At 46.2% G+C, this 24,808-nt stretch overlaps 1 protein-coding gene across 3 annotated transcripts in view; it reads left to right on the top strand.

Moving 5' to 3' along the window:
• The first annotated feature begins 2,114 nt into the window (after positions 1 to 2,114).
• The window catches only part of cnk (connector enhancer of ksr), a 37,285-nt gene continuing 14,591 nt past the window's right edge, over positions 2,115 to 24,808 (top strand). For 2 of the 3 annotated variants that reach the window (XM_089570315.1, XM_089570316.1), the window contains exons 1-14: positions 2,115 to 2,196; positions 6,026 to 6,189; positions 6,918 to 7,111; positions 8,188 to 8,317; positions 8,984 to 9,100; positions 9,944 to 10,072; positions 10,378 to 10,482; positions 10,614 to 10,753; positions 11,893 to 12,455; positions 14,006 to 14,172; positions 15,280 to 15,362; positions 15,863 to 16,004; positions 20,930 to 20,972; positions 23,525 to 23,733. In XM_089570315.1, the coding sequence (XP_089426441.1) occupies positions 2,139 to 2,196; positions 6,026 to 6,189; positions 6,918 to 7,111; positions 8,188 to 8,317; positions 8,984 to 9,100; positions 9,944 to 10,072; positions 10,378 to 10,482; positions 10,614 to 10,753; positions 11,893 to 12,455; positions 14,006 to 14,172; positions 15,280 to 15,362; positions 15,863 to 16,004; positions 20,930 to 20,972; positions 23,525 to 23,733 (2,244 nt within the window). In that variant the 5' untranslated portion in view covers positions 2,115 to 2,138. The remainder of the gene's footprint in view (positions 2,197 to 6,025; positions 6,190 to 6,917; positions 7,112 to 8,187; positions 8,318 to 8,983; positions 9,101 to 9,943; positions 10,073 to 10,377; positions 10,483 to 10,613; positions 10,754 to 11,892; positions 12,456 to 14,005; positions 14,173 to 15,279; positions 15,363 to 15,862; positions 16,005 to 20,929; positions 20,973 to 23,524; positions 23,734 to 24,808) is intronic. The other variant, XM_089570317.1, reaches the window with a different exon arrangement.

Below are 24,808 nucleotides of genomic sequence, written 5' to 3'. Positions count from 1 at the left end.
ACTTGCGAGCGCACACGCGCGCCGGCGAAGCGACGACGACGACGAGTGACGCGTTTCCCATTTTCCCACGCTAGTTCCGCCTTCTTTTTCCAGACACTAGGGGCGACAAAACGACTCCAGGGAGAGGCAGAGATCTCTCCTTCTTTCGGACGATAAAGGCTGCACCCGGGCCAGATGGGAGAGGGGAGAGGCGACGGCGTGGGGGCCCCTGCTCTGGGCGACCCGGGCACATCGGCGTGTGTAACGATCCGTTCTAGAAGCAGCGCCACGACCAGAAACAGAATACGCGCGGCGCGAGAGGGGGCGTGAAGCCGGTCCCGCTGATATAAAACAAAAGACCATAAAGTGGAAGTCGAGCACCGCCATCGCACGCACCTCCGCCACCGCGCTCGCCTCCGAAAAAGAGGAGCCGCGTCGCTCACGGCGGAAACGACTCATTCCTCCTCCTTCTCCACCGCCAGCACTCTGCTGCCGCTTCCATAACTTCCCAAGCAACAGAAGCAGCGGACAGCGGCATCGCGCGCAGGGCAGCAGCAGCGTTGAGAAGTTGAGCGCCCTGCTGCACGGGCGACCGACCGTCCTGGACCGTCCCTTCGCCGGCTTCGAATCGCATGCTCACGCAACCCCTAACTTGAGCGGCGTTTCATTCCCGCCTTTTTTGTTTCTCCCGGCCTGCGCTTCCGACGCTGCATTATACTGCAGCACGAGGGCTTATATACGGCTCCTTTCCGCCCTGGATTACCCTGCAGCTTCGGCCACTGTGTGTGTGTGTGTGTGCGCGTTCGTCTCGGGCCGACGACGAGAAGGATCATTATAATACGCGAAAAGAGGATCAAGCCCCGAGGCGCAACACAATGCGCGGAGGCACAGACATACGCCCAGAAACGAAAACACAAAGGGGCGGGGGGGACTCCCCTCCGCCGCTCTGCTTTTCTTCCTTTCTTCTTTTTCTTTTTCCTCCAATCTCCCCGCTGAATAAAATGAAGCGAAAAACGAAAGCTTTTTCCGGTCGCGGAGGAGAAAATCGTGACGGGCTGCCGCGGCGGCGTGGCGGTGGTGGCAGAGGGGAGAGAGACTCCGGGAGCGTAGCAGCAGCAGGAGCAGGTTGTCCGGCACTCCGCGCCGGCGGCAACCCTGCCTGCCTGGGCACGAACTCGCAAGGGGGGCCCCGAGACCATCGCCGTACAGGCCGATGAACTGAACGGAGCGGCTGTATGACGAAAGAAAGGCTGCGGCAGTGAAAATAAGTTCGCGCGGTAGTGATGCTTTCTTTCACGGGTAGCGATCTTTCAAGATAGAAACCTACATTAAGATATGACGTGCGTGTGCGATGCTCAGTAACGGGGTAGTGCATATGTATAGCGAATCCCTCACCCCTGAGAAACGAAAACAATAATAATAAAAAAAAACACAGGACGAACAAATGGCAGTGCTTTGAGACTGTACTTGCGCGAATCTAGTTGTGCCAACAAATCCCCTGCCAGCGCGAAATGATGCATTGAACTTCGCTATTGTCAGAAAACCGAACAGACGAACAGTGAAGTTACTTAAGGAAACGTAGTATTGCGCTAAATAGTATGAAAATGCGTTGAGACAGCCCCGTTTCCTGGTCGGCAACTTGAAGCATAGGAAGAACCATGCCCAAAACCGAAAATTCGTTATAGCCAAGTTTCGCTTTGTGGGGTATGCGAACCGACTCGACAAAACGACTCGCTTACTACATTTTCAGTGCGTCGAGTAGCAAAGTAAACAGAGAAGGTGACAGGACATTTTTACTTTTTCTCTTCTTTTTTTGCAAAAAGCAAGTCGTTACTTTTTTGTCGCTTATCGTGTAAATGCTGACGCGGAGACTAGAAAAAAAAAATCGTGTCGTAGCCATTCATAGAATTTCATATCAGTTATTTGCCCCGGAAGAACATTCACGCAAGCGGAAAGGCAGCACTGCATGCGTGACCACTGCAGGAGCGTCGCCGGTCTGTGGCTAATCTAAATGCGTGGTTGCGTAAATAACAAGTTCGACACCGGAAGACGCACCTGCACTGTGCGCACGGCCGCTCCGAAGCTGAAAGCGGACCTCGGCCGATTGCGCATGAGTCAGTGGGCGCCACCTTACGGCGAGCGACGGTAGTAGAGGGAAGATGGCGTATATCAACATAGCAGAATGGACACCGGAGCACGTCGCGGACTGGTTAAGAGGTAATTACTCGTTAATTCTCTAGGGAATTAGGTTTGTAACGTTTCTTAAAGCATGCCGGATAGCCCGAGATGCATAAACGGGCCGCAGTGCGCACGCGATCTCGTGCAATGGTCTCGCGCGATCCGCTGTCGAAGGGAGTTGACCGTAGCGCTGGCTAGGTGATGTTCACTGCGGAGGAATTTTTGATCCGGTCGAGTTCTCTTGTTTACCGCTGTTTATTGTCGGCGAGGTTCGAACATCCCACAGTTGAGGAATGCTTTCGACGCCTTTCGCTTCAGCCGGCTACACTATTGATAGCATTGATAGCGCTCTTTTCGTTGATCGAGTTAGCGTGAAATCGACCGTTTAAAGGGACGGCGGTTCGCTACATCGACGGCGCGCTCTTCTCAGAAAAGCGCTTGTCAATTGCTGCGTGGTGTGAAACGATTTCTCGCAAGCTCGCGTAAACACAGCCGGGCAGTTTGGTCGCGCTAGCGTTATATTGCCTGCTAGTTAGACTGCGCTCTGGTTTTTGCCCAGCACCGCTGTGTCACCGGCCGATGCGGTTATGCGTTGTGTGGTCATTCCAGCGGCGGCGTATTTAAAGCGCAGAAAAACGCCGTGCGCTGACCCGAGTGAACTTGATCTGGTCGCATATGCGATCGTCAAACTGTCTGCCGCCTCTTGTTGCTTCCGTTTTCCTTCTTTTTTTTGTTTTCCACCATGAGAACGAAACCAACAGAAGTGTTCATCACCGGATGAAGAGGTAGATCGGGGAAAGCTCGCAATGGGTATTTCGGGATTCTGTCGCATTGTATGTAAAACGCTTTTGATTTTTGCGAGCCTAGTCTTTCCTTTACGCTTCAGTTCACTCCCTTTACGTGTCTGTTTCGCTGATTTCCTTCTCCTGCCGCTCGTCTCAGTACATGCGTCTTGACATTGACAAGCTTTACTCATTCAGTGTTCATTCGACTGCCCTGCGAACTTTGCGCAGCCTGTAAGGTGTTCGCGCGGCTGGCTTCGTGCATTTTGTGTGTGTGAGTGTCTTTTGCGCCCGCGCTTCTTTTTTGTGTGAGTCAGGTGATTAGACGCGGCTGTTTCGCGTCGCGATGACTCAAGGTCTACCGCGCGAGTCATACTGCGCGCTCATTAAGAGCGCGCCGCTTCCGACTGCCTGCGTGCTGTCGCTTTTTTCCTTTTCTTGTCGTGCCTTGCAGACACGGGCGGCGGGAAGCGGTTTCTTTGTACGCGGTTGCGCACGTCGGTTCTTGCTCGCGCTACTTGTTATTTGCCAAGAGTTTTTCCAGCGACGTCGTGCTCGGAGAAAGGAAGTGGGAGAGGTAAAAAAGAAAACCACGGTGGGGGTGATGCTTTTCTTCTTATTGTCGCCCTTGTTTTTTTGCTTTGGCGCACATTAAGTGGTTGAAAGGTGTCATTAAACGCAGTGAAACAATACGGCCCTCGTCGCGGACAAGCCGTGACCTAATTTGTTGCCTGTAATTATTCAGTTGTTCTTTCTTTTCTTGATCCTGTGCATAACTGAAGTGTGCAGGTTTCGAAACACGCTATTGTTATTCATCCAGCCACTGCCTGTAACATCACAGTCATGCCTATCCTGTACTCGGTGCATGCCAGTGCATGAATGTGGCAAGCTGACTCGTGTTTTGGTCTGCATGCAGAACTGCCATTTGCATTGATATAAGCACCTTGCATATATCAAAACTTGCGTTATGTGTTTAGAAGGAATGCTATACATTACTGGGAGCAAGCTGAAACAGAACTGAAGTATAACTGTTGTCGTGTTGAAAAATGAGTTAGGGCGGTAGCAGTTTAGACTGAATGTACTTGCTTGTAAGAAAGTTGGATTGTATGGCTACTGTTGAAGAATATTGTATGCAGTGCTTATGATTGTAATCTCCGTGTCATAAGCACTCATATTTAAGTGGCCATTATCATTTTGGATAATAATAGATGTAGAAATTTAAATATTGTCGCACAATGTTAGGTGGAGGTACCCTTCTTTTGATGCTGGGTATTATATATTAAAGCCCAAAATTTATGTATACTTGTGAAAATCTCTGAAGGCTTGCTCAAAAGGACTGAAAAAATTGACAGGACGGTTAACACTGGCTAATGCAAGATTCAGCAACAGCTGATAAGGTATTTCTACTTTACGATATGTCGTGTAGAGAATATGAGAGCGGTCTCACATTTGTATAGTTCTAGGGCGCCCTATTTAGTTTTCCACTCATTCATTTTTCGTCTAGGTCTCCTCTCCAGTCCTCTGCTCTAGAAGTGCAATGCTGCCGATGATCCTCTCCTAAGGGGGTGCATTTTGCAGCAGCTGTTGCAGATGGACTGTGCTACATTCATCCACACCCTCCATTCACCACATTGTTCCTCCTCCTCCCACGGTAACCATGTTGCTGATGGTTACCGAGGTACACTTTCCTATACTCTTGCCATAGCCTTCTCTCGCCGTGCCCTCCTTCCACGACAACCCTCTTTCTCCTTCTGTGGCAACTACCCGCCGGTTGGCTCCCATGGCAACCACATGCCAGTTGCGTCATCTCACACTCTTGCCATACCCTCCTTCCTCCACAGTAATCATCCTCTGGTTGGGGATTTTTCCGTTCTCGCCGCACCCTCCTCCTTCCTCGATAACTACCCCCCCGGACGGTTACTGTTATAACCATCCCCTGGTTATGCCTTCCTATGCTCTTGCCATAAAGCCTCGTTCCATGGCAACCTTCCTCGTCCTTCCTGGGTAACTACCCTCTGGGTGATTTCCGTGGCAACCGCCGACCGGTTGTGCCTTTTTACACTTTTGCCACACCCTTCTCCTTCCAGAGTAACCATCCTCCGGTTGGGGATTCCTCCGCTCTCCTGATACCCTCCTTTTTCCATGGTAACTCCCACCAGTTATGCATTTGTCTGCTCACATGTACCTTCCTCCTTGCATGGTAACCACCTTCTATGTGTTTCCTATGACAACGCACCGAGCGGCTACGCCGAGGACAACGGCAGACGATGAGAAACAGCAATATACTACTACGACACGAAACCGAGGAATAGGCGTTTCACAGCTGTCGCTGTAAAAATATGCCCACAGCATAGTCTCAGGGATGTTGTTTCTTGTGAATTGCCTCCTTTTGGCAATGTTTCCCTCCTTGATAATTGTTACATACCACGTGGCAAAATTTTGCTGCTGGCGAAGCCTAGTTGCTCTTTGGTACACAGTCACTACTGGAAGCTTTGCTTAGAATGCATGCACTCTTATGTTTCCACCTGTGGTGCTGGAACTATTGATACAACAGTGCAGAAGCTGAGCTTTTATTCGTAGTTTGTGTCCTTGGTCATATACCTTGCATATAACAGGAACATGATATAGTGTACTGTGGGAATTGCCATGCAATACAATATGTTCCGGCAGGAAGTGTTGACATTTTATTTAATTATCATTGCAGCTAAAGTTATGCAAGTAGATGAGCTAAAGTGTTTAGAAAATATATTTTTGTGTCTCTGTGTGACACTACTAAGTGGGCGCAATTTGCAGATGGTTAGAGGTCAGTGTGAGAGGTACTTGTCTTGCAGTGTACTTAACATAGGTTATGACGAATGGCATGATGATAGTAGCAGCTACCTGTGGCTGTTGCACTTATGGGGCTGTAGTAAGCTTGGGGCAGGCCGTAGCTAGCAGCCTTTGGTGCCTAGCTACTTCAAGGATATTGTAGCTCTCCTAATGTCTTTATGTCCGTAATGCCCTCAGCACATTCTAGTGTGGAATAAACGTGGTTTCATTCATTCATTCATTCCTGATGCCTTTGTGCCCTTGTTTCGCTCATGCAGGCCTGGACGACATTATCATCCCTTATGTGCACTTCTTCCTCAACAACAACATCGATGGCCACCACCTGCTCACCCTGGGTCCAGACGATCTTACCAGCCTCAACATCTCCAAGGTCGGTCACCAGGAACTCATCCTCGAGGCTGTTGACCATCTACGTCAGCTGGTGAGTGTGTCATGTGCCTGTAGAGTGGCAAAAGGCCTTTAAAGCCCATTTCTTTTAAAACAATTCAGTTCCACCCAGTCTTGTACTGTATGGATACCACTTATTGTTGGACTAAGGTCATACTGCTATGTTGTCCTAGGAATGAGAGTCAGCCTTTGTACCAATTTGATCCCCAGTGCCACTGGGTACCCGCTGGTTTTTCCAGTGGTTACAAGCTGTTCCCAGGCCTACAGCTCGGCTTTTGTCGGCTAAATGATTGAGAAATAGTATTTTATCTCACCTCGTGCAAACCAACAACAGTTTAACAGTGGTGCTGTTTGGTAAAGCTGTCCTTATGCCAATACAATTAAGTCACCATCAGCACCAAGTTCACTGCCGGGGCACGTATGCTGGCTCCTGAAGCATCCCTGGTGCTTTCATAGCACGAAAAATGTGCTGGAGGGGAAACTGTCATAACGTGTCATCCGGAGTTGATAATGTCGCAGGAAAATGCAGTACCAATAAAGGTGCATGTGTTGCTTGTACCCAGTGGTTGTGATGTAGCACAGGCTCTCCAAGAAGTGCCTTGCCATGGAAGCTTAGGAAAAATGGATTGCCAGGCATGTGTTAAGGTTTCTGCTTGTGTTTCAAGAGGTGGGTTAGATGCCTTGTGGTGAAATTCAATGCCATAAAATCGGTGCACCTCAGAGAAAGGCCAACTCACTCGCCATGTTGGATGGAACTTGCAGCACTACAAGCTGATCACGGAGAACCTGCAGTCGTTGGCACTGAAGCTAGGCTGCAGGGCACGCAGTGTCTACAATGACATCAAGCGGATATCGACGACGGATCAAGACAATGCCACCAAGATTGCCACCGGCATCCTGGCCGACGTCTCTGAAGTGCTGCTTGCTGTCAAGGCATTCGTCTCCTGGCTGGACAGGTGGGGGATACACTCTGCCACTATGTCTACTAACTGAAAGCACTGTTTACCTGCTGCTATAAGCTATGGACGAGGCCTATTGGAGATCAGTGGGTGAGGCTTTTGTCCTGCAGTAGACGTAACTGAGCTGATGATGATGATGAGGACAGTTTTGATTGCCCTTGAAGAAAGAGTGTAGAGGATCGAAAGCTTCTCACTTGTTTGTGCATGAGCAGGTTACTAGGTAATGTTGCTTACACATGTGAGTCCGTCGAAGTGGGCGTGACACTGCACCAGAGTGTGCACTCCTTTATGCTATTTATAGGCTACTTTCTTCACATGATACCCTGTACATTTATTTCCATTGCTCAGTCAGGACATGAACATCTTGTTTACGCTATCATGATGGAATTGAGACTCTCAATGTGAGTTGGTAGAGCTGTGGAAACACTTGGCTATGGGAGGATTATTGGAGTTTGTGTGGTTGACTTTTTAAATGCAATAAATGGTGAAGAATTGTGTGTGTCCTCTGCAAATGCATGTGATGAGAAACTGACGTGTTTTCTAGCATCCAGCTACAAGAAAAAGTGGTGGTATCGTTTACTGAAAAGCTTTGGATAAATATGCACGGAATGCACAGAAGATATGCACCGTCTGCACTTCTGGATGTTTTGTGACGCACTGTTGAATGTGTTAGATTTCAGCTTTTGTGTTTATGTCAACCAGATGCTGTGCAGTTTTTTTGTTCATTTCTCTGGTTTAGTATTGCCATCTTTAGTTTCTCATTCATGCAGTAGAATATGGGCTGTTCTCTATGCATAGTGAAATATGAGGGGAACTCTCCTATAATTGGACCATGCCGGTTATGTATGACATGACATAACATGTCTACATAACATGAAATAGCATGGCTGCATAATATGAACTGTCGTATCTGTTACGAATGGCTTGTAGGCCTTGTTATAGGGCCTAGCATTCTTGTTATTGTTTACATCAGCATATGTGCTGGACTATGCATTGAACATAACAGAAGGGCCTGTGTAATGCCTAAATGAATGTGACGAGTTTTTACAGCCCTTGATCTAATTCTCTTTCAGGGCACCGTTTGAAGGCCAAGAACGTTATACCAACATCCGGCAGACGGTGCTGAAACTGGGCATTGAGCTGGCGTCAACCGCTCAGCGAGACCATTTTGCGGCTAAGCCTTACGCTGTCATACAGAATAGTGTGAGTACCATGAAGGCTTTATTTTGTGCCTTCCTTTGCTGTAGTCTGGTTTGTTGTGGGCCATATGTTCTCATTTTGTTACTTTTTGAATTTTTTACATCCGCTAGTTGGCAGCAGAAAGCTCTAGCCTTCTTTCCCTCTCTTTCTCTTTTTGATGTAGGGAATATCGTAAGTAGCACAAATACTGATTAAAAGAGCAGCATTGTGCATGAAGTCAAAGGGTTGTCACTAATGCAACAACCTGTGTTGTGTCTTCTTCCCTTCTGGCTATCATCATTTTTGCGCTGCTCTGCTGGAAGGTTTCTTACAAGTACCCATGTTCTTGTAAATGTACTTTCTGTTCAGACCTAATGTGGACATATTTTTTTCTTTGTAATCATGTCGAGAGGTTAGCATGTGAGGCAGTTTGTAGACAGAAGAGAACTTCTGAAAGTACTTTAAATGCAGTGGTCACTTAGTCTATACTGGTACTGAGAGCTTTGTGAAATGTGGCTTCTGCTGAGAGGCATTTAAGCTCATTGGTTTGTGCTTCTCTCTGTACTGAGGGCCACTTGTCAGCAGTCAGGGGTTTGAAAAGAGGCTTTATGCCTGCTGGCGGTTTACCTAGGTTGTTTACATTAAAAATCCTCCCTTCCCCCACCCCTTTTCCTTTCTATTTTACTGCAGTGCTATAACCTGGCCGATATTTGTGATATCATCATCCAAGAGTGCCACGATTCCCTCATCATTCAGCCAGCTTCCCTCGATGTAGCCACTGTGAAGAAAAAGACGGACGAGGAATGGGTATGTATCATGTTACCACACAACTCGTGGCAGCTGGTGACGCACTTGCATTGCTGCCTCTTTGCAATCATAAAAAAAATCTGTCTGCTTCCTACCTTATGAACAAAGCAGCACACATGGTTGCTGATCATAGGTTGTTTCACACTTAATGTGACGTGTATAGTATGCGCAGTGAGGGTATAGGAGGTCTTTGATTTAAGATTATAGAGACTAGATTATGTAGTTAGACTCAATCTGTATCTACAGGGTGGTAGCTTACAGCTTTATGCATTATGGAATGATACCTCCTGGTCATTTTGCACAAGTATGCGGTGTTCTCAAATGCCTCGTATTAGGAATAGAAAGTAAGTGCACCTTGTAGCTAATCCTAACGTCTTGGGAAGCGTTTTTCGTTTCTTGTACGCTGAATGAGGTTTGACAGTAAATTCCTTATGCTTCACACTTCAAGAAAGAGCATTTTTAAAGAAAAAATGTGCTAATTTAGCTTGATTTTGGTAAGTTGTCCGTGCTCATCTGTGTATACCTATAGTTAACGTGTTGACAAACTTTGTGCATAGAGGATTTGTAGCTGTGGCAGGTTCATGCAACATGGTATGGTGAGAAGATGGAGAGGCTTATAGTATAGTTAGTGTTGTCTGTTGTGCTGAGGGCATGTGTTGACTTACATTTCATTTTTTGAATTCTTTTTGTGTGTGTGTGTGGATGTAGATTAAGGAAGGCATTGGTTTTGGGCACAGATATGTTCTTGTTATATTCATTTTTCCAATGGTACTGCTACTAATAACCGTTTTTACTCTGGAGAAGCAGGGTGAACATTTTATTATTACCTCTTTTTGTTTGCAGGGCATGCAAATCAATTCGTCTTATTCGGGCATCCATGTGGTTGGCGGTGTCAAGTTTCAGAGCCCCAGTCACCGGTGTGGCAAGGTGGACGTGGGCGATGAAATTGTTCAGATTAACTACCAGACAGTAGTAAGTGGTGCTTTCCCTGTGGTGCAGGTGATTTCACTTGTGCAGCTTTGTCATAAGGTGCGTTTGGAGCATGCAGGCTGAATTTGTGATCAGTCAGCATCAAAGTGGCTGAGAGTTGGTAATGTGGCCAGCACTCATTTGAATACGATGGCTGCATAGACTGATTGCTGCCGCCTACTTTATCAGTCAGCATCAAAGTGGCTGAGAGTTGATAATGTGGCCAGCACTCATTTGAATACGATGGCTGCATAGACTGATTGCGGCCGCCTACTTTATTCTCTTCTTCTCGTCTGTGCCGTTTTCAGGTGGGGTGGCAGCTGAAGCACCTGGTGTACATGCTTCAGGAGCACCCCACAGAAGTACTGCTCACCTTAAAGAAGAGGCCTAGGCACACAAATATCTTGGGGCAGGTGCGTGTGACCCACTTCTCTCTATTCAGACACTGAACTCTTGAGTGGATGGCAAAGTAGCGTGTTGGCGTGCAGAACTCACTTTTCATTATTCTCGAGTTGTTTCTTACATTCTGTGTGGCCATACGCAGGTGATAGTCTTGAGGCCATACAGGATTCCACTCAAGAAGGTCACCTATGGCAAGGTGATGTGGCCAGAGAATGGCGTCCAAGCAGTCAACATTGAGGAAGTCTTTCCTGTCAAGGCACAGCCAGAACCTTCAAGCCCAAGGCATGTGAAAACTTTAATGCCTGTTCAGTTTTTAGTGAGAAGCCTTCCAGAGCTTGGTGAGAATTGTTTGAGAAATTCTTTCTTCTGTTTAATGGAGCGTTCACAGGGTGTACAGTGTATTAAATTACACGCAGTAAGTTCACACATTACAGCAGCTTTATGCAGGTTGCAAAAAGGGAAAGTTTAATTCATGTTCTGTAATGAACACCAAGAATGTCTTGCTCAGTCTCATGACATTTTTCAGAGAATATTCAACATCATCTGTGCCAAACTGCTGCTTGATAAGAGTTGTCAACCTGCGACTCAAAACTCCATGCTCCACTCATTTATTACATGGTAAACTTCATGTGCAATTAAGTGGTAACCGCATGAGGCGATATTCCTTCGTGATGCGTCGCGCGATGACGACGCCATCGCCCACCGCTGGCGCTGGCGCAAACCACACGAAGCGACGGGACTCAGCGTCGGAGCGGTGCGTTTTCACTGTTGCTCGATTGCTGCCACTTCAGCGTTGTCATTTTGCGTTAATTAACACGTTGAACAACATTTCTAAGGCTCCATACAAGATAAAACACAATAAATACATTGACAAAAATATATGTAGGCAATAATTTTAATTTTGTCTAATACGCAAAGTCACGTGACATAGAAAAGTGTGCACATTTTTTCCTTCCTTCACGAACGTGCGCTTTTTCCGTCTGCTGCCGGCCTCCCCTCCCCCCGGCGTCGTTGTGTGCCATGGAACGCTGATGGAAACTCGCATTGTTCAGAACCTGCCTTGGTGAGGGGTACGTCGGCTGCTGCTCTGCTAAAAAAAAAAAAAAGACTCGCGCGCAAAACGGCTCGGAAGTTGCGCACCCGCAAGACCTACCGCTAGTCTCGCACGCCATTTCCGGGCGATGGGCAAAATTTTCTGCAAACCCAGAAACTGGGCGACGTGATGAGCGACAGTGGTTCGGCGGCCCTCAGCTCATTGCGCGATGGGCCATCGCGCGACGTGTCGCCGCGAATTATCACCTCATGCGGTTAGCGCTTTATTGCTTTGGAACATTATGGAAATCAAGGTCTTAGTGGCTGCTGCATGGGTCGCTGTTCAATTCCATTCGGCTGAATGCATTTTTTTCTCTCCATATTTCTAGAGCGGTGCTGCGAGAAGTCGAAGACGACGACTCTGCCTTCTTGCCGGATGCAGCTGTGCAGAGTGCCACGTCTACCGCAACTACCTCAGTCGCAGCGCCGTCATCCATACGGGCACAGGTCTTTCCTCCTCGGTCGCGAGCCGCCATCCACCGGCGAGCCACAGTCAGTGGTGCGTCACCAACAGTCACCAAGGCTCCCGTCAGTCTGCAGGACCTGGTCGCTGGTGGGATCCCTGGCCTCTTTGGTGGCAGTTCGAAGAAGAAGGACGCTGTGTTCCGCTCGGTCTCCCATGATCCCGGTTGTCACGGTGCTGGGGGAAAGCTGACGGTGGCGGACGATGCGGCTGCTGATGATGGGAGGGAGCCCGACAGCAAAGCGGCCGAAAAGTCAGACAAGAAGCTGGAGCCTCAAGCGACGAATTCGTCTGCAAAGGATTCACCTGTGCTGTCCAAAGGCAGGACAGCTTCAGATTCGGCAGTGGTTCCTTTGGTTGGGCGGTCCTTTGGAATGGCGGGTACTCTCTCGTCGCGCCTCAGAGAAGCCCGAGGTTTGACAACAGGTGGTGAGTTGCGCTCAGTGTTTGAATGCATATGATGCCATTGTGAATTTTGTAGTGAGATTACTAAATGGAATGTTTGTTGTAGTGTTGTGCACAGCGTCTGTGTTACTGTATGTATGGGAAAGTTTTGTGAGGCAAGCTTGAAGGCCTTGGCAGGCAGGAAGAACTTAGTATATATTGTGTTTGCTTACCTATGGAGATACTTGCATAATGAACATTCCTGGTCCTTTCATTGTCAAAATGTAAATTTTGCTAGTACTAACGGGGTAATAGATCTCGCCTTACAGTTATCAGTGCTCTGCTGAAAGGTGTATATAGGAAGAAAATGAACACTTCAGTGACTGCCACTATCCCTTGGGACACCAGTCGTTACCTCCCTAGAAGTTGCACTTATGTGCAGGATAGAGCAGGGTCCGATAATGCAGTTGAACGCAAGCAAGATGGAATTTGCATTATCTTTGGCCATCACAAATTGGCAGTTAAGCCTTTTTGCCTTGGTAGTCAGCATTTCGTTAGAGAGGTCAGGTTGTGCCTAACTGCTTCATTGTGCTTGCAGCTTTTCTTCCTCGCAGTAATTCCTAGTCATCATATGGGATGTCTTCGCTGCTGTTCTAAAAGCAGAATGGAATGTTGCTTCAGGCTTCTGTAAAAGTTTTGCGCTTTCTGTTTTCATCAACATTAAAACCGTGTTAAGGATCTCAACATCTTCACTGCGGCAGCGATTTGCAGAGCCCTAATCCCTGTGCGTTGTGGCCCACCGGTGGCCGACCCTTAAATTTTCTTGGGTACAATGTAACCCACCAATGAGCCACCGGCTATGCCAACTTCTTGGAACCGCCAGCAGATGGCAGTAGGGACCTGGCATGTGTGCTTTTCATGGGGTCCTCAAAAAATCTGAGCTGTTCCATGGCTTCCTTGCACGACTCAGTATTCATGCCTTGTAGCACGAATACACTATGTGACCTACGGGTGTCCCTCAACGCAGTGAACGTTTTAAATGCATGTCGCCTCTTGAAAGCACACTGAGTACTCCACCTTGGGATGGCTTCCACAACAAAGTGCAGAGAGAGAAGCTTGTGTTCTGTTCCACAAGGTGTCACCTGTGGACATGCATCTGTTCGCAGCTTATCTGACTGTTTTCTGATGCTTGAGGAGTCTCCTCTGCTTTCTGTTCTTGCTGTGCTCCGCTAGTTGCTATTGAATGTAATGAGCAGAATGGATTATCAGTGGGGAAAATACACAACCAGTGGTCTATAACGAGTTTTGTAGTGCCACTTAAGTGAGGGAAGCGCAGTCGAAGGCATCAAAGTGTTGCGTGGAGTTGTGAAGTTGGGAAGGTTTCTTTGGGGTAGTGTGGCTGCATCTTGTCCAATAAGTGAAACCGATTTGGTGAGGCCCTTTTCTGCAGTAGTTATGGCTAGACAGGTGATGCTAGTGACATTGCTCCATGCCTTGGACTGAACCCTTTGTATGCTTTATCTCAGGCTTGTGAAATGTTGAGCATCATACTGATTGGTTGGTCAGTGGGCCTGGGCTTCTTCGCTTTGTTTCAGAATCGGCAAAACAGTCTAGTGGGCCTCCTGCAGCATCCGGCGGAAGTCGGGTTCCTGCCGACATCCGTCCGGAAGTGGGGAGCCAGTCACCACGGGAACGGAGGCTGTTTGGACCCAGCACTGGCAAGCGCTCACCCATGGTCACTCTCAAGGTTCCGAAAATAGAGGTTAGTGTGGTTATAAATTTTCTGAGATGAAATCGGAAGAACCAGATGATTTACTAGTAGAAAAAGCAAGATGAATGTGCTTTTAAAAGTTGAACATGAAGACTCCTTCAAAACGATTTTGTGAACCTTGTGAATAATTTCACAATTGAAGTTCCACATGCCACACATGCAGAGCGAAGGTAGTGCATTGTCATCTTTTCTACTTTACTTTCAGGGTGTTTTTACATTACATATCTGTAGACAAGTTTCACCTGAGCCTCTCCTACTGTCGGTGGTTGCTGGCTAGTTATCTTACGTGCTCCCTCGTTTCTTTTTTTACTCTTGAAACTTCTCACAACTAATGCTCCTAGTTACCCGCGATTCCATGAAAAAACGTGGATTTTTCTTAGAACTGACTGTCAGGTGCTATATTCTCATTATTTGATACTGCTATTGGTACGGGCATTAGCAGGAACGACATAACATGTAAAAGTTACCAGTTTACCTTATTTGTGTGAATGTAACGCGAGGGAAGTGTTTGGGACCTCAGGAGAATTTAAAGGAATATTGTTACAATCATAACGCAGTCTCAAACTGTTCAGGCCAACCATACACGTGGCCAGCAGTGCTCATGATCAGCCAGCTTACAATCCTCTCCAGTTTGATTTGTTTGACACTTGTCACTTTAAGTACAAATTTGTGAGATTTTTCACATCTCAGAAGTGTCTACCACAGGCAAAGTAGACAAAAAATATAAAAAAAAACGTTACACAGTTGAGGCAAACTGGTTAGTGTGTAAAACACTTGAGTGAGGCACTTTTTTTCAATACTGATAATGTTTGACACTTCAGAGTGCAACATTGGGGGCTTAATATAATTAAGTAGGCTGGCAAGTGTACACTTGATTGCTTTTGTTGCACTCAGAACTAGCCCATGTAAATGTACCTTCTTTACTGTGTTCATTAACTGACCTTCTACCCTCCGCATTTTTAAGCTTGTGTGTGTGTGTTTGTTAGAGCCGAGATGCATGCATTTGAAGTAACTTGGTTTAAGTGGGATGGCAACACGCAGGCAGTGCTATTCAAGCCCGTAGGAGGCAGTGGATGCAGTGTTTACCTTGTGTTGCAGGACTTGAAGCAGAACCACCTTCATAGTCGGTCCAGCAAAGCAAAGGCTCAGGAGCCACTTTCACACGCCCAGGCTAACTCTAGGTAGGTTTTCTTTTAGTCACTATTCTTGATGCCTATAGAATGCTCATTTTTTCTATGCGAGCAGTTGTGTCTGACCAGATGTGGTTGTTCTTTTTTTTTTTGTGGTTTGTGTGGAGGAGTGTGGAGGCGGAACTCTTGATGCCCGAAAAACAAAAATTAAACTTGCATATGGAACAATGGGCGAAGACGGTTGGTGGCAGTCTAACCAGCATGCTGTGGCTTTTGGCAGGCTGCTTTCCGCGCATTTCGGAGAAGTTGTGAAACATCACTGTCCTTCGAAAAACATGCCGCAAGCATATTGCCGGATGGAAGAATTCTGGTATTACTATTGCACGCTGTGTTGGGACAGAAATGGGATGGAACTGCACGTGCCTGAAAAAGAAAAAAAAAAAAAAGAGAACAGTGAGTGCAAGGCAGGGGAAATGCAAAGGCTGAAGAGTGTGAGGAATTCTAGGATTGTGGGCAGTTTTCAGAGCCACGCTCTTCTTCTCACATTCTAGTGCATGCTTGGTGGCGTTGAAGCATCATCATTGGCTGCGAAGAATTTTATTCGCCCGTTGCAGTGCCCAGAGCGGTAGTGAGGCACCAAGTGGGAAGGTTGGTTTTGCCGCCAGGGAATCCCCCAGGAGGCCCCTTGCCCAGGTAGGTGGAATGTCATGCCTGCCTCTCCTCTTCCTCCTCTTTCTCTTTTTCAGACTGAAGAAGAATTGTTCGGAACTTGCAGGACAGTTCTTGGCTGCATGATGATTCTTATCGCATGGAATCTAGTTTTTATAATAAGGGAGGCTTTATGTCTTGCAGTTGTGGCATAGCTGTGGAGAGGGCTAGACTGAGAGACATTTTGACATTGCCTGCAAATGAGAAAAGATGTTCCATTTCGGAACATTCAGTCCAAGTAATAAGTTCTAGTTCCTGGTTCTGATTATTGATGCCTTTTGGTAATGGACACGCTATTTGCAAATTTCTAAGCATCAAGTTATATTCATGCTTCTTTGTTGGCCTAGACTTATTCCTATTAATGCACTCTAAAGTATCAATTGATTTATTATAAAAGCCAGTGAACTTGAGAGACCCTATTGATCTTTTATTCCTTTTTTTGAATCAAGGTGACCTTATGGCAAGAGACTCTGTAACATTACTATTCACTGCCTGTTTACAGGAGGTATCCAGAGGCCTGAATTCGGATTAGTTGGGGATAAGAGTTGTGGAGAATACCTTAGTAATCTGCAGTTTGCTGATGACATTGCCTTGCTAAGTCACTCAGGGGAGGAATTGCAAAGCATGGTCAGTGACTTAGACAGGCAGATGAGAACGGAAATTTACGGTTGGTAGCGGGGCTCTGGAAGTGGTATGGGAATGCGTCTACTTTTGGCAGGTGGTTGTCACAGAGCTGGATCACAAAGATGAAACACCCAGAAGAATAAAATGGGGTGGAGTGCATTCAGCCGGCTCTCTGAGACCATGAATAGCAGTTTAACAATATCCTTCAAGAGAGAAAAGTATATAACAGCTGTACCTCGCCAATACTCACCTATAGCGCAGAAACATGGAGGCTAACGAAAAGGGGTCAACGAAAATTGAGGACAACACAGCGAGCTATGGAAAGGAATGATAGGTGTAACTGCAATGGATAGGAAGAGGGCAGAGTGGGTCAGGAAAGAAACGTGCGTTAATGACGTTCTAGTCGCGATCAAGAAGAAGAAATGGGCTTTGGTGTGGCATGTAATGTGAAGGTGATGTAAACGGAGGTAACAGACCAGATACCAAGACAAGGCAAGCATAGCTGGAGGCGGCAGAGGGTTAGGTGGGCAGATGAGATTAAGAAGTTTGCGGGGGTACAGTGGCCACAGCTAGCGTAGGACAGAATTAATTGCAGAGATATGGGAGAGGCCTTTGTCCTGCCGTGGGTGCAGTCAGGCTGATGATGGGGAAGGGACTACAAACACAGGTTGCACACTTAAGTCGCATGGAATTTGACTGAAGCACTTAGTCTGGTAGCTAGTAGCTGTGTTTCGAATTTAGGCTACAACTCATCAGGGGCGCTAGTTAGGAATGAGGCCCTGCCACCCCTGCCCATGAAATGTGGTCAGCCCATAATAAGCTGCTCAGTTTTCTCTTTGCCCGTTGGCACCGTATGCTTCACCTCTGTGCAAACTAGGCACACCTCTGCTGCCCCCCTCCCCCCACCTTTTTCCCCTCTCTCTTCTCTTGAAACTTTTTCTAGCTTTTCCAGTGAAGCTTAGCAGTTTTTCACCTGTGAACCTTAATCTCTCACTGTTTGTGACATATCATGGTTAACCACACTGACACCTGCAGCCGAGTGATTTCTTTGACGCAATATTCCTTGCTTTGACGCAGTGCCGGTGGCCTGTGGCTAGCATGCGTAAGTGGCTGTGGCATGTCTCTCTTGATTAATGGCGTAATTAATAGCCTTCATTAAAACCTTAATGCCACGTGCAGTTGACAGAAGCCGTTTCCTCCTCTGGATGCCTGGTGTGGGCACTGCTCTGGATTCTGAGTTTATTTCTTGTTTGGTTTTGTTTGGATTGTAGTTTTGGCAGATGTTTATGCATGCACAGAGATGGGGTTTTCCATGGAAACTGGAAGAAAGAAGCTAACAAAAGAGAATAAAAGTATGGTTTCTGGCATAGCATGGCACGAAGATGATTCTTTATGGGTGCCTTGCTTTTAATCATGGATATGTATTGTGCTTCCTCATGCCTTTTTAGTTAAAATCAGTAGCTTACCCAATGGGCATTGAAACTCCCTTGGATGTCCTGAACATCTACGGGACATAGAAGGGAGTTTCAGCGCAGATTGGGTAGCTAGTCTTTTCATTTGAGCAGTCACTGACAAAATGCTACGTTTACTAGACTTTTACAAGGTGTGTAGCCACTCATTTCAATGGTGCTGAATTTATGTTGCCAAACTGTAGTTGTTATTATGGGAATGATTTTCTTTTTGTTCTTTTTTGCTGGCTCTCGAATATGCAGATTTTTTTTGAACACTGAGCTCAATTTGTGGTCTTGATGTGAGGGCATTTAATCCAGAGAAAAGATAACCGATGGTCACTGAGGGTAATGAACTGGGTTCTATGAGGAGGCAAGTGTAGCAAGGGTCGGCAGGAAGTCGGGCGAGCAGGTGAGATTAGGAAGTTTGCTTGAGTAAGGTGGCTGTAGCTGGCACAAGACAGGGTTAATTGGAGAAATTTGGGAGAGGCCTTTGTCCTGCGATGGATGTAGCTTTGCTGCTGGTGGAGACGATGAAGAAAATGAGAAGCTAAAGCTGTGGGCCTAGCCTTTATAGGGAAGTGCACGTGGCATTCTTACAGTATCACGGATTTGATTGGCTCTACACTGTTTATATGCGTTGTAGTTTTTCACACATTCATTAGGTTGTTCAGCCTGAAAGCATTATAGATATCAGCCTAGAAATGAGCTCTTCTAAAATTGAGTCATAACTCTTCAAAATTGGGCATCGCGTAAATAGGCGTGAATTTTTTCAAAAAGTTTTGATCTTTTTTTTTCATTGCCCTTTTTTTGTGCACAGCAAAGGTGAGACACTGCCAGAAAAGTGGTAAAGTTGTTCTATTTTTGCTACTTATGTAGCCTGGTGTCAGCAGTTATTATATTCTTGAGTTAACATTGGAGAGAAGAACACAAACAGGGCTGGCCTATCCGTCTCCCGGAGGTATCCTCCATTCTTCTCCTTCAGTTTTCACCGGTGTTAATAATCAATATAGGTACTAGACCTGGTGGCATTAATGTTTTTCTTAATCCTCATACAATTTCTTGAGGTGAGCTTAATATGACTTGGTTTTAAAATCTTCTCTCTACCCACGCTTCACGTACGCTCTTGTTGCTTAGAGGTGCTGTAGCATTCAGTGCTTTGTGTCTTGCAAGCTTCGTTTCGTTTCTCCTGGCAGCGTGCAGATGTTTTTGTAGTTCCAATGCACAGCTATTTCAGCTGTCAGGCTTTTCACAAGCCGAGAAATGGGAACCAAGTTTACACAAATTTGCTGCTGACGTGGGCTGGGCATGTAATGTGGAGAATAACCAGTTGTCAGTTAGGGTAAAGGAGTGGATTCCAAGAGAAGGTAATTAAAAAGAAAAGGGTGGAGCGGGTAGATGAGATTAGGAAGCTTGTGGGAATAGGGTGGCTGTAATTGGTACAGAACAAGAATGATTGCCCTTATTGGGCATTTGTCGAGGAGTATTTACTGGCCTTTTTCGCTCTCTGTGGAACGCCTGAGCTGTCTGTTGGCATTGAAAGGCAGTCATACAGTAACACTGTACGTGATGCGGCATAAGTACTAGCGCTAAAAGACAAGGACGGAAGATGAGTGACACAACCATAAGGTTGAGATGAGTGTTGGAAGGATGTGAGAAACAGGGCCAAATGTACTGAAAAGATCATTGCATGGGGCAAGCAGCGGGGCTAGTTGGCTGCTTTGAACACGTTGAGACTAGGTACCAGCATTAAAACACGCAGGCAGGAATCAGACCGGACAGCATGAGTACTGGTCTCACCGCGTTCAAAGCAAGCAGCTAGCCCCATTGTTTGTACCTTGTGGCAGCATATCATTTTCTCAGTGGCATGTGAGAACCTCCTTCATTTTTAGAAAGTAATGTAAGGTGAGCTGAGATGTGAAAAGGACATTCGAGTACTGACTTTAAGGCAACGGGCTTTAATGAACTTCATTTGATCGTTTATACTGAATCGAAAAGTACAGTGCTTTGATTCGAAGGCCTTGATTAAGCACACGGTACTTACAGACTATGTTAGCACTATTATGTCACGTTTTAAGTCTACACCACTGCTGATATTTTAAATAACAAATTCAAGTTGTGGAACCATGTGACATGGGTAACGCACACACATACACATGCAGAGTAATGTGCGTGTGGTAGTGAGGGTAATGCATGTTATTCGTGTAGTTGTCTTTGTTGCTGTGTGCTGCTTTTTATGCACCTAGCTAGTGACGTATAGAGAAGCCTTTATTATTTTTTTCTATATTTTTTTTGTAGATAAACATGTCTGCCATTCTGGAATCAAGTCACTTTGAGGATGCTTGTCTTTTTTTCGTTTTGTCACAGTGTCTGTGGCTCAAAATTGTGATAATCGAGGTTGATTGTTAGTGGGCGCTTCATGTCAGTGTGTTGTGTAGCAACACGTTCACCTTGTTGTTTTTCGTTTCGCCAAATTTTCTGGCAAGTAGGGAGGCGTCAAGTTGTTTTTGTCCTAGTGAAAGTGTCTTAATGTTGTCACGTCTGGGAGGAAGCAGTCGGCCATATTTTTCACTGGCTCCTGCACTCTCTTTTGCTTTTGTCTTTCGTGGCATGCGTGCATGTCTTGTGCCATGCTGTCATGCTGTTTGGAGTGCGTTTTTGTTTGTGTTTTGTTTGTTCTGTTTGTTTGTTTTGTTGTGCCTGTCGATTTTACTGTGGACGCTTCTGTCTTCCTCGCTGCTGCTCTCTTCCTCTTTTCGGTCGCTGTGTTTGTGTTTTGTTTCTACATAGACTTTTTTTTCTTTTTTTGCTCCTTTTTTTTTACACTTGCTATTACAGCCTCCAGCCACGAACACAAAGACACAATGTTCAGAGAGACTAGGTGAGTGTGTTGACAATCGACACGCCTCATCGGCTTCTGCCGTTTTTTTCCTCTCATCTGTTTTTTCTCCTCGTGTCCTGGTTTTCGCTTTGGCGTGACCAGTTTTTACACGTGGTTATCGAGATATTTTTTTCCTGAGTAAAGAGGCTCATATTGTTGGGAGGTATTAATTACTTCACGACTTGTTCGTGGGCACAACACGAGTCAGCAGCGTCAAGCGTCTGATCTACTGTGTTGTTTCCTGTATTTATGTTGTGAGTGTGTGGGTTAACTGTATGTTTGTGTCTGTGCGTGTATAATGTGTATGTGTGTAGATTAGTTTGTTCACAAAAGGAAGTGGCAGGTAATGAATCACAGATGCTAGTGCAGTCATACAGCAAAAGTTCTGAGGTTTCTGAAAGCCTTGTGCAGCGTAAAAACATGTGAATGTGTGTGTGTCCATGGGTAGTAGAAGCTTATGCTGACCTTTCTTAGGCTGATATGTGATTAGGAAATTGACACATTTGAGCTAACTGACAAATTTTTCTAAATGAAGGACAACCTTGCATGTTCTCATAGTAGTGAAGGGCAAATCTTAAAGGACATCAGTACGGTTTAGTGCCACTATTCATGAATAAAAGCTTTCAGAAATGCTTAAGATTGCTTGTTTTACTTGTGGTGATTGCTCTTACATGCCTGTTTGTGTTTATGTGTCCGATTTCAGTAAAAACTGTGCTTTACACAAAGTTAGCTTTGAGTGCAAAAAAGGGCTTATGCTGACTTGTCGGTATATCATTTCGTTCTAAAGAAACACTGTGTGATAAGAATGAAATAAAGGGACAAAAAATGTGTGTACATGTTGCACCTTGTCAGTACTTGCCCATGGAGCAGAAAACCTGTAAAGTATTGTAAAAGCTTGAAATTAAGCTGTGGTCAGTGCAGTTAGCTATGGAAAGGAAAACAAAAGGGTAATGCTTCGAGATGGGAAGAGAGTGGGTTACTATAGGGAACAAGCTCGTCCTATCTTTAGTCAGGAAAAGGAAGTGGATGGATAGGGGCAGGGCATGTATTATGGAGAACAGATAAGCGATGGTTGTTCAGGGTAAAGGATTGGGTTCCAAGAGAGGGTAAACACAGCGGGAAGCTGCAGCAAGGCAGTGGACATTGCTCGGTGGGGTGATAGTGACACATGCAGCTTATTTGTTGTGTGCCTTGCCGTATTTTGTGCAGTGTGTTGAATGGTACCACAAGAACACACATGTGAAAATGTGCTCTGTTTCAATGTTAGGCAAGCGCAGTGTGTACAGCTCCATGCGTGCTCACGCTTACATGAAGGCATTAGTTAGAGGTAGGAAGCATGACATTGAGTTTTGCCCTTCTGTCCACTTGTAAAATGAACAGGTACTGGCCCCTTACGCAGAGCAGTTCAGGCTTGGATTACTGTGTCTGCGCCGTCTAGACAGGTGTTCGCTTGCACTTTGTGCTTCACTCTGGGCAGTGGTGGGTGCAATGCAGAGGAGTTCAGAACCACATTGCATTTATGGCGATCCTGTGAGGCATGATGGGGCTAAACAGTTTTTCTGCTTTTGATGAAACACGTGCTGCTAACTCAAGAACGAAGCTGCAGGTGCCCCTCTGAGGAGGCCTCCCGACCAGTTGCGTCAGTCACTGTCTTGATGTCGTCTTAAACCACCTGGCATAATCTAGCGTGGCATTGTGTGTGGCTAACTGGTGCAAGGCGGTTGACCGTAATATCAATGAATTGGGTTAACACCATTGACTGGAGAGCCTTCTTTGAGGGGATTTGCTGCTTTGTTCTCAACCTATGTAGGATACTAGGCAAATTTGGTGACCTGTTACATGGGGTAAAGCCTCAAGCATTCGACATCGCCTTTAAAATCACATTTCTCATTTCACGCGGTGGTTTCCTAATGACAGTGCGCAAAAAATTATCTGTTTTCCTGCAAAATTACAATATAGCTGATGGGGTCGAGTTTCAAGGGTGGTGTTCAGAGAAGACTGACGGATCTTTCTGAACGCCCGCAATGCACAAAACTGAATGCACACAACACAACCCTTGCACAGGAAAAGTGTAAACCCTTTTGAACGTGAGGTAGCGGGCACAAGCTTTTACATAAAAAGCTTTTAGAGTTACTGCACAAGAAGCAGTGTCCTAAACGTAGGACGCAAGGCATATATGGCCCATCCAGCTGTACACATGAATGAAAGGTCAAGGTTGGCTGTTTGGTTTTTCGGATTCATAATTATTGAATTGTAGAGCAGAGAACATTAAAATATGTAAAGGAAGATGAGAGAATGAAGAAAAAAGGGGCAGGTGTGTAAATCTTTTCTTTGAATTGCATGTGTCGCTTAATATGCTATGCTCTTGTGATCTGAAGGCAGTGTTGGTAACTAACTCTCTACATCAATCTCTGGACTGTCCTGCGAATCAGTGGATGTTTGAGAATTGTGTCGAAGCGAACTCGGCACTGCGGAATGTGTGACCGGTATGCCGTGGGATGTTCTTGGGGTGACCGCTGGTCCCCTTTGCTGGTGACCGCTGTTGTCTGCAGGGGATCGTGGGGTGCCGTGCCCGGAGCTGGGGGTGGCCGAGTGCGAAGGGTGGCTCCTTCGGCGCCGGTGGGGGGGGCAGCAGCAAGCAGCCCCCCCCCTCCTCCTAGCGGGGGCGAGGGTGGCAGCGCCAGCGCTGGCTCCTCCGCCCTGGCGCCGCCGCTGGGTCCTCCTCCGGGGTCCCCAGCTCTTCCTCTACGCCACTCCCCAGGTGGGCACTATGATACGCTCCTTATTTTCACATCTATCGGGTTTGGGATTTCTGTAAGGAACATGCCAAGATTATGCGTGGAAAAAATTTGTCGCATCCCAGATTATTAACAATGCAATTTTCATCGGCTCCTCGCCTGTCCACATCGTGACTTAACGTCGATTTTTGGGCTCTCAGTTGTATTTGCTTTGATTCACTTCTTTCGTAAGAAGTTGTCATATAACAAAAATCATATTTGTAGGCCTTGTAGGGCACTCTTGATTGCAAAATGTGCAAATGAAAACTCGCACACTCATCAGAGCCTTATCAGAGCTACCTTAATACGCAGAGGGGTGCATATTGGAGACAGTTTTTTCTGGTCATTTTGCAGACTTGGCTTGAGATGGTTCTATGGGGCATGTAGCATGCTGTTCCATTTATAAGCTTCAGCCATTAAGAGCACAGCGCATTACATCCCAACAGTAACCGAAACCAAGGATAAAAACAACTCAACACGCACGGATGGATACACTGTGATTGAAGGAGTTGTTATCCATTAACCGTAAATGCACCGACAATGAAGCTTCGCTTCAACTGATAAATGAGTAGGTGAGCGAGCAGGCTGTTCGCTTTAGTGTCCTGGGGTGGGGCTGAAGCTTGTGCACTTAGCCGGGCGCCTGTTCGCCAAATGCAGCCGGTACAGCTAGCTATGACAGCGCCGCCCACCGGCAGGTAGCAGCCACATTAAGGCTGGTTATAAATATTCATTCAGAACGACGGCTTGACATCGGCGCTATGGCGCAGTGGATTAGAGGCTCTTGTTGCGTATGGAAGGTCGGCCGTTCGACTCCGCTCTCTGTGCTGTAATTTTATTGTTTATTAATTTAATTTTTTTTTCATTCCCTTTTAGGTCACAAATCGTGATGCTTAGTGGCATATAACGCCGTTTAAGATTTTCAAAAGATTTTCTGCCTACTTTTTTTACAGATTATTCAGAGCGCTGGAATATCAGTACTGATTTTAAACTAAATATTACATGGTTAGTAACAAAACGTTGGTATAGACTTTTAAGCATTATTTAGGGATTTATTATCCC

The sequence above is a fragment of the Amblyomma mixtum genome, chromosome 2 (genome assembly GCF_055824585.1).
Source record: "Amblyomma mixtum isolate Tamu chromosome 2, ASM5582458v1, whole genome shotgun sequence".
Lineage (NCBI taxonomy): Eukaryota > Metazoa > Arthropoda > Arachnida > Ixodida > Ixodidae > Amblyomma > Amblyomma mixtum.
This window is presented reverse-complemented; position numbering and strand designations above follow the sequence as displayed.